The sequence below is a fragment of the Pseudonaja textilis genome, chromosome 8 (genome assembly GCF_049901715.1).
Source record: "Pseudonaja textilis isolate UNSWEBS1 chromosome 8, rPseTex1.2, whole genome shotgun sequence".
NCBI classification, from domain to species: domain Eukaryota; kingdom Metazoa; phylum Chordata; class Lepidosauria; order Squamata; family Elapidae; genus Pseudonaja; species Pseudonaja textilis.
This window is the reverse complement of record NC_141997.1, coordinates 9,611,405-9,625,467: the sequence shown is the minus strand read 5'-3', so window position 1 is coordinate 9,625,467 and position 14,063 is coordinate 9,611,405. Positions and strand designations below refer to the sequence as shown.

The 14,063-nt window shown below is 36.8% G+C and overlaps 1 protein-coding gene across 10 annotated transcripts in view; it reads right to left on the bottom strand.

The window, feature by feature from the left end:
* The window catches only part of CTPS2 (CTP synthase 2), a 162,626-nt gene that overhangs the window by 36,478 nt on the left and 112,085 nt on the right, over positions 1–14,063 (bottom strand). For 6 of the 10 annotated variants that reach the window (XM_087938294.1, XM_087938289.1, XM_087938291.1 and 3 more), the window contains one exon: positions 8,350–8,442. In XM_087938294.1, the coding sequence (XP_087794420.1) occupies positions 8,350–8,442 (93 nt within the window). Of the gene's footprint in view, positions 1–5,535; positions 6,621–8,345; positions 8,443–14,063 lie in introns of those variants that run through there. The other 4 variants (XM_087938295.1, XM_026714280.2, XM_026714281.2 and 1 more) reach the window with 3 other exon arrangements.

Below are 14,063 nucleotides of genomic sequence, written 5' to 3'. Positions count from 1 at the left end.
GCCTTTTCTTAATGTGTCTAGGACCCACTTGTCCATTGTAGTCGATGCCCATCGGTCAGTGAATAGGCCCAGCCTCCCGCCAATGGGCGCATTGTTCCGGCTGTCACTTTGTATGCCGGAAGGCCCTGCCAGTCAAACTCTGGAAGGGGTGCTTTCCCTGGGACCGTTGTCCACCCCTATCTCTAAATCCTGACCTATCTGGATGTCTAGTAGGGGTCTGTGTGTACTGTCTTTGTGTGTATGGGGAGTGGCTGAAGCCACCCCCCAAGATGGGAAAGGGCTGTTGCTGTGTATATGGAGAAGGTCGCCTATCCTCCTGACCAAGTTTCCTGGGTAAGACCTTCCTCTTGTCCTTGGTTTCAATTAGTAATGGCTCAATGGCCTCCCTGAAAAGTTTGTCCCCTTTAACTGGAGCTGATGCCAGTTTCCATTTATGTTTCAGATCTGCCTGCCAGTGGTGGAGCCAAACAAGTTGCCTTGCAGCCACTGAAGCTGCGATGGCCTTAGTTGCATACTTGACCCCATTAAGTGTGGCATCTGTTATGAACTCTGTTGCAGCAGTTATTTGGTTCAAATCCTGTTGCAATCGAATATCGCCATGTGGCATCCTTTCCTGCATCTGTTCAATCCATATCATGACTGCTCTGCTGAAAAATGATGCAGTGGACGTTGCCTTTACCGCCCATGCCACGGCCTGGTGAACTTTTTGCAGGGTCTGTTCTGATTTCTTATCCTCCCCTTTTAGACCATCCTCAGCTTTGTTAGCCAACACTGTAGCAGACGTGGAGGCTGCCACAGGGCTGTCTATCGTGGGAACTGGGAATAGGTCCGCTAGTTCCACATTATAAAATTTCCTCTCATTCCCCCCTGGAGTTGGGAAAATAACTGTCCAACTGACTTTCCACCACTTTCCTGAACAATTCAGGTGAAGGTATGGATTCACTTTCAACCTTGGTTCTAGCAAAAAATCTATCTTTGGGATCAGATGGTTCTAACTCAGACCCTTCTGTCCCTGTGATTCTCCCCAGGCCTATTGCTATCTTAGCCTTCCTCAGCAACATCTTAAACAGCTGGTGATGAAATAGACCTGTGAACTTTGGAGTTTCTGATTCATTAATTTCCTCATCTGAGAAAGCTGACTCCCTATATTCTTCCTCTCTTGAAACAGAGGCCTCACTGTGAGGGTCTGATCTACTGGAACTGTCTCCCTGGAAGCCCAGTTCCTCCTTTACTCCTCCTGCTCAAGTAGAATGATGATCAGCATCCTGTCTCCACTCATTATGTATCAGGCTGGCTCTTTTTCCCTGACTGTCCCTGAATTCTGCCATCATTTCTTTCATCATAGCCCTCATTTCCTCTTCAAAGGACTGTTCCCTGACTTCTGATGCTGTGGAGGAAGAGCTAGACTCTGTAGAAAATCTCTTTCTCTTGGGGGAGGGCTCTTCATTGCATGCCTGAGAGCATTGTCTTTCTGATTCACTCAATCCTTTGTTCACACAAAGAGCAGGCTGAAAAGGCTGATCAGTGCCCTCTAGTGTTGCGCTCCTTTCCTGATACTTCGCTTTCATTGGTTTACCTGTTGGAGTGTGGGAATTTCCATTCTTCTCTGCCTCCTTTTCCATCCTTGAGAAGCATTTCTCAATGGCCCTTTGTCTCCTTAATGCTTCCCTCTCATCTGCCTTGGACACCCTGCTGAGAGGCCTTTCTGAAGCTCTCCCAGCCTCTCTGTGTTCCTTTGTGCTTTGCTCTCTGTTCAAACTGGGGACAGGGGATTCCTGTTCCTCCAGGCTTGCCTCTGTTTCAGAAAATTCAGCCATAGTCTTTCCCTTTGGCTTTTGCCTATAGAGTATATTCAGACCAGCCTGAGCATGGACTCTAGCTTCCCTTTCTCCTGGATAGGCTTGTGTGGCTGTGATGGAAGCTTGCTCAGCCTAAGACTGAGTTTGCCCCCAATTAAAGAGTACGCTGGAGGCTTGTGTGGCTTCTGGTTTGTTTAACAAAGGCTCTGGGAAACCTGAGTTAATTTGCCCTCCTTCTTTGCTAGCCAATCAAGAGCCCGCCCGCTCTTACTGAGGCTGCTGCCGCTTATTCTCTTAACACCAAACAGCTATGTGGGCTTTCCTGTCTTGGGATGAGGTCCCAGCTCTTTCACTTACTCATGGTTTGCTGACTTTCACTCTTGTCTCTCTTTTTTTCTCAAAGAATCCAAAGCGTTGATCCATATTTTCTATCTTTCTTTCTGAGCACTCTCTCCTCGTGTCCTCTTTGCATGAAGACGGAGTCAAAAACTGGGCATGCGCAGTGGAAAGGGGGCTGGACTAAACTTTGATTGATTCCATCTTTAAGGGAAGAAGGAGACAGCCCATGCTTTGGATTCTCCGACCCGTACAACTGAGAACTTGAGACTTCTACATTTCACTTTTTTTCTTCACGTAAACTCTGCATTTATATAAAATGAATTATAAAAACAAGAACAAAGTGGACTTCCGGTTTGAGCTTCTTCAGCGACAGACCAAAACCTCGTCTCTGCTAGGATTCGATCAGTGCTCGCTGCTGGAGTGCCCCGAGCTGGCTGGTTTCGGGGCTAAGCCACCCTGTAGAGGTGGTGAAGAGGGGGGAGACTGTGAGCAGGGTTGAGGAGAGCCACATCTCTCCTCCCCAGCTGACCATTACTCCCTTTCCCGAAGGTGGTTGCAGTGGTGGTCAGAAATGGCCACCACAAAGAAGAACTCGACCGGAAAAGAATGTGCAGGAGGAAGATAAGAAGAGAAAGTTTTGGTTGACCAGGTCAAACAGCAAAAGCACCAAATAAGGTACCCTGGAATTGAAACTGTTAAAAAACAATAACATTGTTCCCTAAGAAGATTTTTAAGCTGTGAAGGAGAGAGAAAAGGGAAAAGATTTGGTTTTCCCCTTTTCCTATACTGACAGCTAAGAGACTTAAGCAAGAAATTGGAAAAAAATCCACTTTGACATCAATAGGCATTTAATGCTGAAAATAAAAAGTCAAAGGGATAATAAAGATTTCTGGATAATTAAAAGCTTTTGAAAACAGGAAAGGAGAGAAAAAGAATAAAAGGGTAGGATCTGGAAGGGAGGAGACTGCCTCGAATTAAAAAAGAACTTACAGCAAAATCTCAACAAGACTTTCAAAAGATACATTCTAACTGAAATATCGCAACAAAAACCCCAGGAAGAGAAAGTCGAAAAAGAAATAAGAAGATATAACTCAGGACTATCTGGATTACTTGATAATTTCTGGATTCTTGGTTATTGTTTTGAATGACTAAAATCAATCGGGTGGTTGTTTAAAACTTTTAAAATGGCTCCACTTTTAGAAGAACTGAAAATGGAACTTAAAAAGTACAAAGAAGATGCACAAGAAGGGAGAGGTTCTTTTGGCTTCGTATTTCAGTTTTTAGAAATGGAGATTTGGAATTATGAGAAACAACAAGAAATGCCTGCAGAAAAAGAAGATTGCAACAAAGAAGAAGCCATCTTTAATGAACAAGTAATCATAGATAGGGAAAAAAAGGAAAGGGGGGGAAGAGAATGGAAAGTTTAAGATTGGGAAAAACAACTACAAAAAAAAAATAGAGTGAAAAATAAGTATAAAATCAGAAGGCAACAGAAGAGGGAAATGCCGAAGAGAGAATTAGAACTAGAGAGACAAGGGGGTAAAAAGGGGAGGGAGAAGATGAGAGGGAAGAAAGAAAGGAAAAGAAGTTATAAAGGACAGAAGCAAAATATAGAGAAACAGGGCCTATTTAGAGATAATGGATGAAAACTTAATGGAAAGAGGGATTCTGCAAAGGTACATAAGATAGTATGGTTATATTAGAAGCAGAAATAATTTTAGAAAATATGAAACAATGTATGATTAAAATGTCTGATAAAATAGCTATCGTAATTCAGTGGAATGCTTGTCAATAAATAAATGTAACAAAAGGTATATTTAATGATTTATAAAACATGTGAAGAGAAATAAGGGAAAAATTAATTATGGAGATTATATGTGTTTTTAAGGAAGTATGATATTTAATTGAAAAGAAGTGTTAAAGATGTTAAGATTTTAATGGTTATTAATGATAGAACTGAACTGGAATGGAATGAGGGTTTATAATTACATATATTTACAATCTTTCTTTTTTTTTTTTTTAAAGAATATAGTGTGTATTATAAGAATGTACCAAACAGAATTTGATTGGAAGTTATTATTATGTATTATATTGAAGGTCATAAAGTTAAGGTATATATTGAAGTTTAAATAAGAGTTGAAAGGATGTAATTAAAAGATATAAAGGTGTCATACTCCAATTAGTAACTACAGGAGAAAATTTGTTTAATGAGAAAAGATAATATGAAATTGAAACAGAACGGAAAAAAGTATAAATATAATAATTTGAATTGAGATGAGATAATCAAAATAAAATTGAGAAAATTAAAAGAGGGGAAAAACTATATAGAAAATGTAAAATAGTATAAGATATGGAATAGAATACAAAAAGGAGCATAAAATTGAGTTTTGTGTCTGTATAAAGAAGTTCAACCCGGGACCATGCTATTTTCAAAAAAGATGTTTTACTTGTATTTTGTATGTGTGAAAACCCAAATAAAACTTTATTTAAAAAAAAAAACAAGAACAAAGTACCTAAGGAAAACCTGGCATACTTTCGATGGTAATCATCATAATTCTCATAGTTAGATGAGATACAATCATCTAACTATCAATTAACTTTCAAGGCACATTATACCAGCACCATTAAATAAATATAGAGCATATATTTTAACCCATGGGGGTGGGGGACAGGTATAGTGAAATCTGTAGATCTTAATGTATATTAGCATATTACTTGGATAATGGAAAATCATTTTAAAACACCAAATTAGAGTATATTCCTGTCAACTGTCTCTTCTGGAGAAAACTCTTTTAACATGGAAAAATAAAACATACTGTTTTTAGTCTGGGAAGTATTTTTTTTCTCCTTTTAAAGAAAATGATGTAAAATTGTCATTGTCAGGCTAGAGACAAAGTCTCTAAAGACATAGTGCAGATTGCTAATGAGGCAATGGTTCTCCTTTAATCCAGCAGATACATTGACAAAAAACATAAACTGCATACAAGTAGCATGCACCAATCTTTTCTGCAGATTGGTGCATATTACTTCATATATATATGAAAATGGCTAGAGGAATGTGCCCAAAGAAAGTACTTTTCAGTAATTGTTTCTATCTAAGGCTTTTAAGAAACCTGGAGGATGAAAACAACATACATTTCTTACCCTTTTTATTCAAAGTTTCCACATATTCCCTGCCCTCAAAAAAGTAATTGCTTTTCCTTCCAGCCATTTAGATTCTCAAAAAGAAAGGATTTTTTTCTTCCACTGAAAAAGAGGGGTGGCCAAAGACTAAGAAATGAAATATTGAGTTATGTTATAGGTTGGCTTATTTTGTCCATAGAAAAAGCAGGCTCTTTTTCAATCCTACAGCAGTCTGGGGAAGTGAGAAACAAGAAGACGAAGTAAACAGACTAGACAGATTTATATTTATTTTTATTTCTCATTAGTCCTTGCACATGTCAGAGGACTGGGGCTGAATCTGCAATGAAGATTAGTTCTTAAGCCAAACTGTTCTTTGTCAGCTCATTATCTTGGATCACTGTATCATTACACCAACATTAGCTCTATCGAGGAAGAAATATTTACAGAAATGTGCACATAATGACATATATAATAACCATTACTTATGAAAAAAGTTATAATGCATCAAACATCCTTCCGACTGCAGCTTAAAAATTTGTTTTAAATGATCCAGAAATAAGTTGATAGAATTCTGATGCCCCCCCTTACCACCAAATTGTAGCACAAAGCTAACAATTCACTTGAAATCATGAGGGAACATAAGGTGGACTTTATGCAGTTTAGAGAGAGTAATAATGTTGAAATGAAATTGATTTTTTCACTGAGGCAGCAGAAACATTGTCAAGAACACAGGGAGAGCTGCACATCTTCTCCAATTTAATCAGTTTTTCTTCTTTGGGATGGCTTTTTCAAATTATGTTTTTTTTCCTTCTGCTTGATTTTTTTAAATCTTGCTAAAAGAAAAGGTTTAAAAATGATGATTATGCAGCACCTTCTCTGCATCTGCAATTAATATTTCCATAGTTAGCCCATAAATAAAACTTTTGCCTTTGAAATGGAAGAGAAACATTGGAATAGAAATTATGTCATTAGACTCTCTCTGCCAGACCCACCAATTGCACTACTAAATATGACAGGTTCATGTTGTCCGCCTAGTTTTTGATGTAAAATTTATATGATCTTCAAAACATTTCAACTGTAGGAATCATTTGATTCTTCCTATTGCTGGAATGGGGAATAGGCAACCATTTAGGCTGCTTTGAGGTTGTGATTTCAATATGACAGAATGTGAAATGCAGTAGCAAGAATAATTATAGCTAGAAAATACAAAGTTGTGAAAATACTTGGGCCTCTAAAAACCTAAAAAATATAGGTCAACATTTACAAAGTATTTCTGAGTTGCAGTTCTATATCCATTATCTTTGAGTCAACAGAGATTGCTTAGGAGTAGACTTGTATAGATTTGCAGTCTACTTGAGTCTGAAAGAAGAGAAGAGGAACATAAGGGAAAATAGATTGTGTGTGTGTGTGTGTGTGTGTGTGTGTGTGTGTGTGTGCGTGCGTGTTTGATGCAATTCTACTTCTATTGAATTAAACATAAATTAATTTTGAAATAATAATATCCTTTTTAGAAAGCCAGCTAACAGCATCAAACTTAAAACAAAGAAAAATATATTCTATCAGTACATTTTCTAGTGTATCAAAAGAAAGGGGAGGTTACTTTGGAATACTAACCAACAAATTGATTGCTCTGTTTAGAAACAAAGCAGGTGTCATTTGGAGATAAGGGAGGAGAGAGGAAAGAGAAAAAGGAAAAGGGGAGGAAAGGGGAAGTTCATATTGGTCAGAGATGCTGTCCCAAGCAGCATATGGAGGGCCAAAAATTTTGTTTCTATCATCTTGTACTGACAGTATAGACTGGAAAAGAAGCATTATTTGGACTGTGCACATCCCCAAACAGACAAAAAAAGCAAACAGACATAAATACTTAAAGCAGGGAGAGCCATCTGTTATTTCATGGTGACTGTATTTAGTAGGGGACCAATGGGACACTGGTAGACTTTGTAATATTATCTTCAACAAGGACAACTTAGGAAAATCTATGTTTTTTTAGACTGCTGGAGATTAAAGGGATAGCATTAGTCAGGGGTGGGCTTCAAAATTTTTAGCAATGGGTTCTCTGCTGGGTGGGCATGGCCATGGTGGGCGTGATCTAGTCAGCCTCCTGCACCATGGTGGGGGGGCATTTTTGCCCTCCCCGGGCTCAGGAGGCTTTCCTCGAGGCTCTGGGAGGGCAAAAACGGCCTCCCCAGGCTTTGGAGGCTCTCTGGAAGCCGGAAATGGGTCCCTTTCTGCCCTTCTTGAACTTCTGGAAGGCCCGTTTTCGCCTTCCCCGAATCTCTGCACACAGCCTGCACTTACCTGCATCCAAAATGGGCTGCATAGGGACTCCTGGGAGGAGAGGGGAAGGGTGGGCAGGGCCAGCCAGGAGTGGGATTTGGGGGTTCTCCGAACTGTGCAGAATCTTAGCTAGAGGATCTCCCGAACCGCTGAAAATCTCCAGCAGCCTGCCCCTGGCATTAGTACCTTGAGCTTTAAGATATCTATTTAGCAATTTGATTTCCCAAATCACAAACATTTCTCTGAGTTTACTTCAGATAGACAATTTGGATTTTAGAAATTGGAAAATATGGTTCTGTAACAAAAAGTACTACACTGATTTGACAAGAAATGCTTATTTACTGTATTTATGTTGTGCTTTTCTTTGCTGAAATAATCTAAAAGTGAGTGATTACACCATTCCTGTTTAGGAATAATTAATTTTTTTTGCTGTGAAGATAAATCAGTAGCCATGTTTAACATGAAATTGGAAAATGAAATTAAACATGAATTAAATGTGTTTTTGCTTTTAGTAGAAGGGGTATATGAATTAACAGAATTGGTAAATCATATATTTAGAAATAACAAAATAACCAAGTAGGAAGGTCTTCTAATCCAACCTCCTACTCAGGCAGGAGATCCTATACCATTTCAGACAAATAATTGTCCAATCTTTTCTTTAAAACCTCCAATGAGATTTCAGTGAGGCTTCAGAACCCACAAGTTCTGAAGACAACTCTCACTGTCAAGAAATTTCTCCTTCTACTGCCTGGTGAAAAATTCTGGAACAAGTCATTGTTTGAGAGTGGAGAAAATGGAATAGGCTTACCTGTCTTCTCTATACTTTTCTTGCATTCCTGAATATGTTAAGCTTGTTTCTTTTTCTGGAAAACCCTCTTCGCTCAGGTCACTGTAACTGTCACTAAACAAAAAAGAATAAGTGATTTAAGAATCCAATTTTCACATCTATTTCTCTCATTGCAAAAGCAGTCAGCATTATGGTTTTTTTCAGATTTGTTCATATTGATGCAAGAATTAAATCAACTAATTCTTTCACTGAAATCAATGGTGCTTAAAAATACTTAGCTTCATCTTGATTCAGTCCTTAGGGTAATTACACAGTACTCATTTCATCATCTGTCTTCCTTTGGAGGGCATGTTTGTTACCCCAAGAAGAATAAGAATTTCATTCTGTAACCATGTGATTAAATTACCAAAATACAGAATATTAATCACAGGAAATAATAGTTCATAAACAATGTGGTTAGCTGAATTGACTCTATTTTCATCCAAAGAATTTGATATGAAGAAATTGCTTTAATATTTTTTATAGTAAGATAAATCAGCAAAGCCATTTTATCTTTTAAGAGCCGTGGTTGCACAGTCTTAGAATGCAGTATTGCAGGCTAACTCTGCTGACTGCCAGCAGTTCAATCCAAGGTTGACTCAATCTTCCATCCTTCCAGGGTGGGTAAAACGAGAACCCAAATTGTTGGGGGCGATATGATGACTCTGTAAACCGCTTAGAGAGGGCTGTAAAGCGCTATGAAGTGGTATAAAGCACTATGAAGCTAAGTGCTATTGCTACTTAAAATAGTGTTTTCACATGAGTCCGAAACCCCAGAAGATAAAACCTCTGGTCCTAGTGACCGATTCAGATTGGCTCCTGCAGTGTTTCTCAAACACTGTTTAAGATGTGTAGATTTTGACTCCCAGAATTTCAAATCAGTTGCCAAGTCTGAGAAACACTGCTTTAGAATGTAAAGGTTTTTTAAAAATCTTGCTGGATCAGAGAAACCTAAATGGATTTCTTAGTGTGTGTAGTAATGTTTTACTGCTACCTTTTCTCTTCTTAGCATCTTAATATTTATTGAAAATATATGTCAAGGACAAATCAAGGAAATAACAATGAATATAGCATGTGGTTTCATGTATTATACCAATTCAATCACTATGGTTTGTATACTGTTCTTTATGACTTGCATGATATGTTAATCCAGACAAGTGTGGCTCAATGTTCAGAATATTTAGCATATTTTTAGTATCTTGTGTGAACATAATCTTGATATGTAGCCTTGAATGCAATATATATCAGACAACAGTGAAAATATTCAATAAGATGAAAGACTATGAGAAAAAAAATCCTTAGCAAAAATATAAACTTGAAAGCAACTATTAAGAACATTTTTAAATAACAAAATAGCAACAGCATTTTGCTACCCTGGCTACAACAATAACACAACATATTACAGAGACCTTCTTTATGGAGAAGGAGGGGACTGGAGATCACACACGTGTGCTCCAGATGGCTGCTCTTCATAAGAAGACCATAGGAGGTCTGCAGGTCTGAGCACCAGGACAAGATAGGATTAGACATCTTGCTCATCTGCAAAAGATTTTTTTGTCTTTTTGTCTTTCTTTAAAAGTCTGGTAGAGATTTTTAAAGGATGCTAAGTTTGCAAACCTCACTTTCTAATCATTTTTGGAAATTGCTCATTAACTATTTCTAAGCTATTAGAGACTTTCAGACTGACAAGTTTGAAAATGCCACATCAATTTACCTTTAATCCTGAATGAAAGAAAAAATTAATCATAAGCTAAAGAATGTAAAGAATATGAAATAAACAGTGAAAAGCTATATAAGTTTTTGATCTTAGAAAGTTTGAAAAGGACTAAGGATGCAGATAAAATTGGAATAATAACAATTTTGCAATAAAATTTTGAAATATAATTAACCATGATTACTAATGCTTTTATTGGGTGGTTGATGACTATAATAAAATATAATCATGGTTATCAACCAGCAAACAAAGGCATTAGGAATTAATTATAAAGGGCAAAAAGCTGTTTGTGGGAAATAGATTGTATTTTGTTTTTTATAAGACAAAACAAAGATAATTAATTTCATGATTTTAAAAACTCTATACCAAAGGGGACCAAAGACAGAGGAAAGATTTATAAACCTGCAAAATGTTTCAAAATGTACTAAAAATGAAAATGTTGAAGGAGACTTTTGCACAACTGAATCAGAAAATAGTAGCTACAATATCAACAATGTCAATAATGATGTCTGTAAATAAAACATGTCCAAAATATGTTACTGAAGAACTGACAAATGTAGAACAATTTTTATCTGACTAGATAAAAATCATATCAAAAGTGGGTGTATAATTTATAGGCCAAGTGAATGACTAAGAAAAGGCTATTTCACTGGCTCTACAAAGAAGTTGTCTGAGGGTTTATAATTTAAAAGGAAACTACAAATGGCAAACCAAGAGGGTGATCTAGATAACTTTTTCTTATTGGCTTTATAAATGAGGCTTGTTAAATCTTGAGGAACTCAGGAAAATAGCATGTGGAAGTTGGTTCGTTTGTCCAGGCTAAAACAAAATATATTGTTACTTTTGGCAAGCATTTATGAACTTTCTGGTCACAGGAGGGCTGAAAAGGTGATGTTCATGGATTTGTTTATAAATAAGAGATGGGATATGGAATGAAGAGATAAATGTAATCTTGGAGGGGGTGAAGCATCATTAAATCTGATTACAGTTGTGATGAAATTTGGAAGTCACTTTATATATTTATTTTATTTTATTATATTCTTACTTTTCCTTCTCTTTTTTATTTTTTCTTGCATATTTTATTACATCTTTCTATTCGTTCTTTTTTAGTATATATTAGGTTTTTGCAATTATACACACACACATAATTTTAATTAATTTAAATTTAAAGTCATTCTGATTATATGATTATAATCAAAATTTTATATATAATGTATTATATAATGGATGCAGACTGAAACCCTAACAGCACAGCAATGTCTAAAATGCTCATGCATTCCGCAGTACATATTTTTGTATTTAGCAATCTGCTTGAAAAAGAGAGCATAAACAATGCATAAAAACCACAAGGACAATATTACAACACCAGAACTTTCTTATAGTACAGAATGCAAAAACAACAGTACATTTACATAAGGGATGCAGTCTACTTTGATAGACCCTAAATGGTTCTCAATCGGAGTTTATGTTTTCCTAATTTACCCTTTTACCCAAACTGTTCTCTCAAAAATAAGCCAACAACTGAAACAAATATGAATTATATTTTATGGCTTCGAGATAGAAATCCTGTGCTACTTTACTTTGTCATAAAAAAAGGAATTTCAAACAAAATTAATCAGTTTGTTAATAAGTAATTAATTCTTAAGCAATTGTTGTAATATGATCAAACTGTATTTTAATTAGTAGAACTAATATTGTACTTACTTCTTTCTGAATGTACCCAGGAAGCGTGAAATAAATATTAATGTTATGAAACAATTCTCCATATTGCATGAAAATTAAAAGGTACTCAAAAATAATGTGACAGTCTTCTTTAAATATTATTCAAATAAATTGTAAAAGCCGAAATGATTCAGAATTAGTTCCTATTGCTGTAACAACTTTTCTTATTGATTCATCTAAGAAGAATGTGTAGTATACTATCCTGAGGAAATGCTAATATGCTACAATATCTGATATAAATATACAAAACACTCTGGAAATAAAAAAGTAGGAATTAATTTTCAATGGCACATTCAATATTTTATCACTGCATTGCACTGAATGTGTACGATAATAATTTGGATTGATGTTCCTAAATCAAGTCTATCTAGAACACTTCCCATAATTCTTATATATTATGACATTATGATTGTGAATTACAGGACAGGAAAACTATACACTTGAAGGCAGCAGGTTGGAGACATTTCTTAAAATACACCCATACAATCCATTACTTTGTCTCTCTCCCTCATTCACACAGAGCACTCACTTTTTACCCTGCATTTCTTTTCAATAGTACCTCAGTTTTACTGTATCAGCCACTGACATTTCTAATTATCAAACTCATCAATATAGAATTGTAATAAAAAGAATGGAAGTAAACTTTATTTTAGCCATGTACCAAAGAACAAAACAAAGAAGCAACAAACTGCAATTGTTACTTATTTGTTGTTACTTATTATGTATTAAGGATAATTCAGTAATTACTCTAACTTTCTATTTACCAGAGTTCCTTTGCGACATCCAAAACTATTATTGCTGCCACAAAATGGGAAGTATCTTCTAAAAAACTAAATTCACTGGAACAATGGATTTCAGGAATCTTTCCTGGCTCATCTCTTAAATGCATAATTAATTACATTCTGTCCCATTCAGATTACTTGTTCTTACTCAGTGACAGGAAACCATCTGGAACTATGAATTTAGAAAAGGACTATGTGAGAGAGAAAGCATTAGATTCTGCAGATATAAAGACTTCTAATTTTTTTTTCCAAAAAGCCATTACGATAAAAAAAAAATTAGATTCTTGCAATAGCCTTTTATTTGCAGTTTTGTCTTCTTAGTTCTTTTATTTTCAAGTCTGATTCTTTAAAATGTTGTTAAATGAATTAACTGGGAAACTAGCATAGTGACCAATAGCATCTCAGTAAATAAAATCCATAGGCAATCTTGGAAAATAATAGTGTGAAATTCCCCAACTATGCATATTTAAAGAAAAGGTAGGGGAGGAAATGATGGTGAAGAGTTCCTGGATGAGAGGGGTGAGTGATGAAGTCTAACCCACTCTGCCTTGTTGGTTTGCCTTTTGAAATGGATTTATGTCCACTGCTTGGAGTATGCCTAAGTATGCATATTTGAGTTGGGGGAGAGAAACATTGTGTATTTTATCTATATTTTAGTTTTTATCAGGAACACATTTTTTGCCTGAGGTACCTTTTGTAATGGGGAAAGATGTTCTGCTTCTGTTATAGGTTATGTACATGTTTATTTCTTGGAATAGAGCTGGCTTTCTTTCTTTTTTTTCTTTATTCCTTTATTTATAAACAATTGTGCTGAGCTTTTCAATGAAAAATGATGTTTCGTTGACCAGCAGCTATTTTATAAGTTTGCAGATAAAAATGTTTTCAACATGTCAAATATTCCACAAGTCAAAAGAGCAGAGACCCTTGTATGATAACACAGGGGTCCCCAACCACCGGGCCACGGACCGGACCGGTGGCTCATTTGGTACCGGGCCGCAAAGAAAGTAAAAATAAAATAAAAATGGCGGCTTTCTTCGCCTTCGGTGAATGCTGCTGGGATCAGGGATCAAGGACACAAATGAAAGAAGGGGAAGGAAGAAGCAACCAAAGCCTGTCCTGCTCTCCGGCTCAGCAGCTTCGGTTTCCTCCCGCCTCGTTCCTCTCTGTCACTCTCTCGCTCCTCCACCTGCCCAGGAAGAAACTGCTTCAAGAAGCCGGCAGGGTAGCTTTTCCTATCAGCGAGCTCCTCAGCGCCGTTCACCCCACCCCCGCCCAGTTCAATCCAGTGCTCCATTCTGCCTGCCTGCCTGCCTTCGCTTCTGGTTGTTTTGGAGTAGCTTTGGCTGAGAATAATAACTATTCACCTCTTTTACTCAGCCGAAGCTGCTCTGAAACAACCAGAAACAAAGGCAGGCAGGCAGGCAGAACAGAGCACTGGATTGAACTGCTGGCGCGGGTGGGGGTGAACGGCGCTTGGA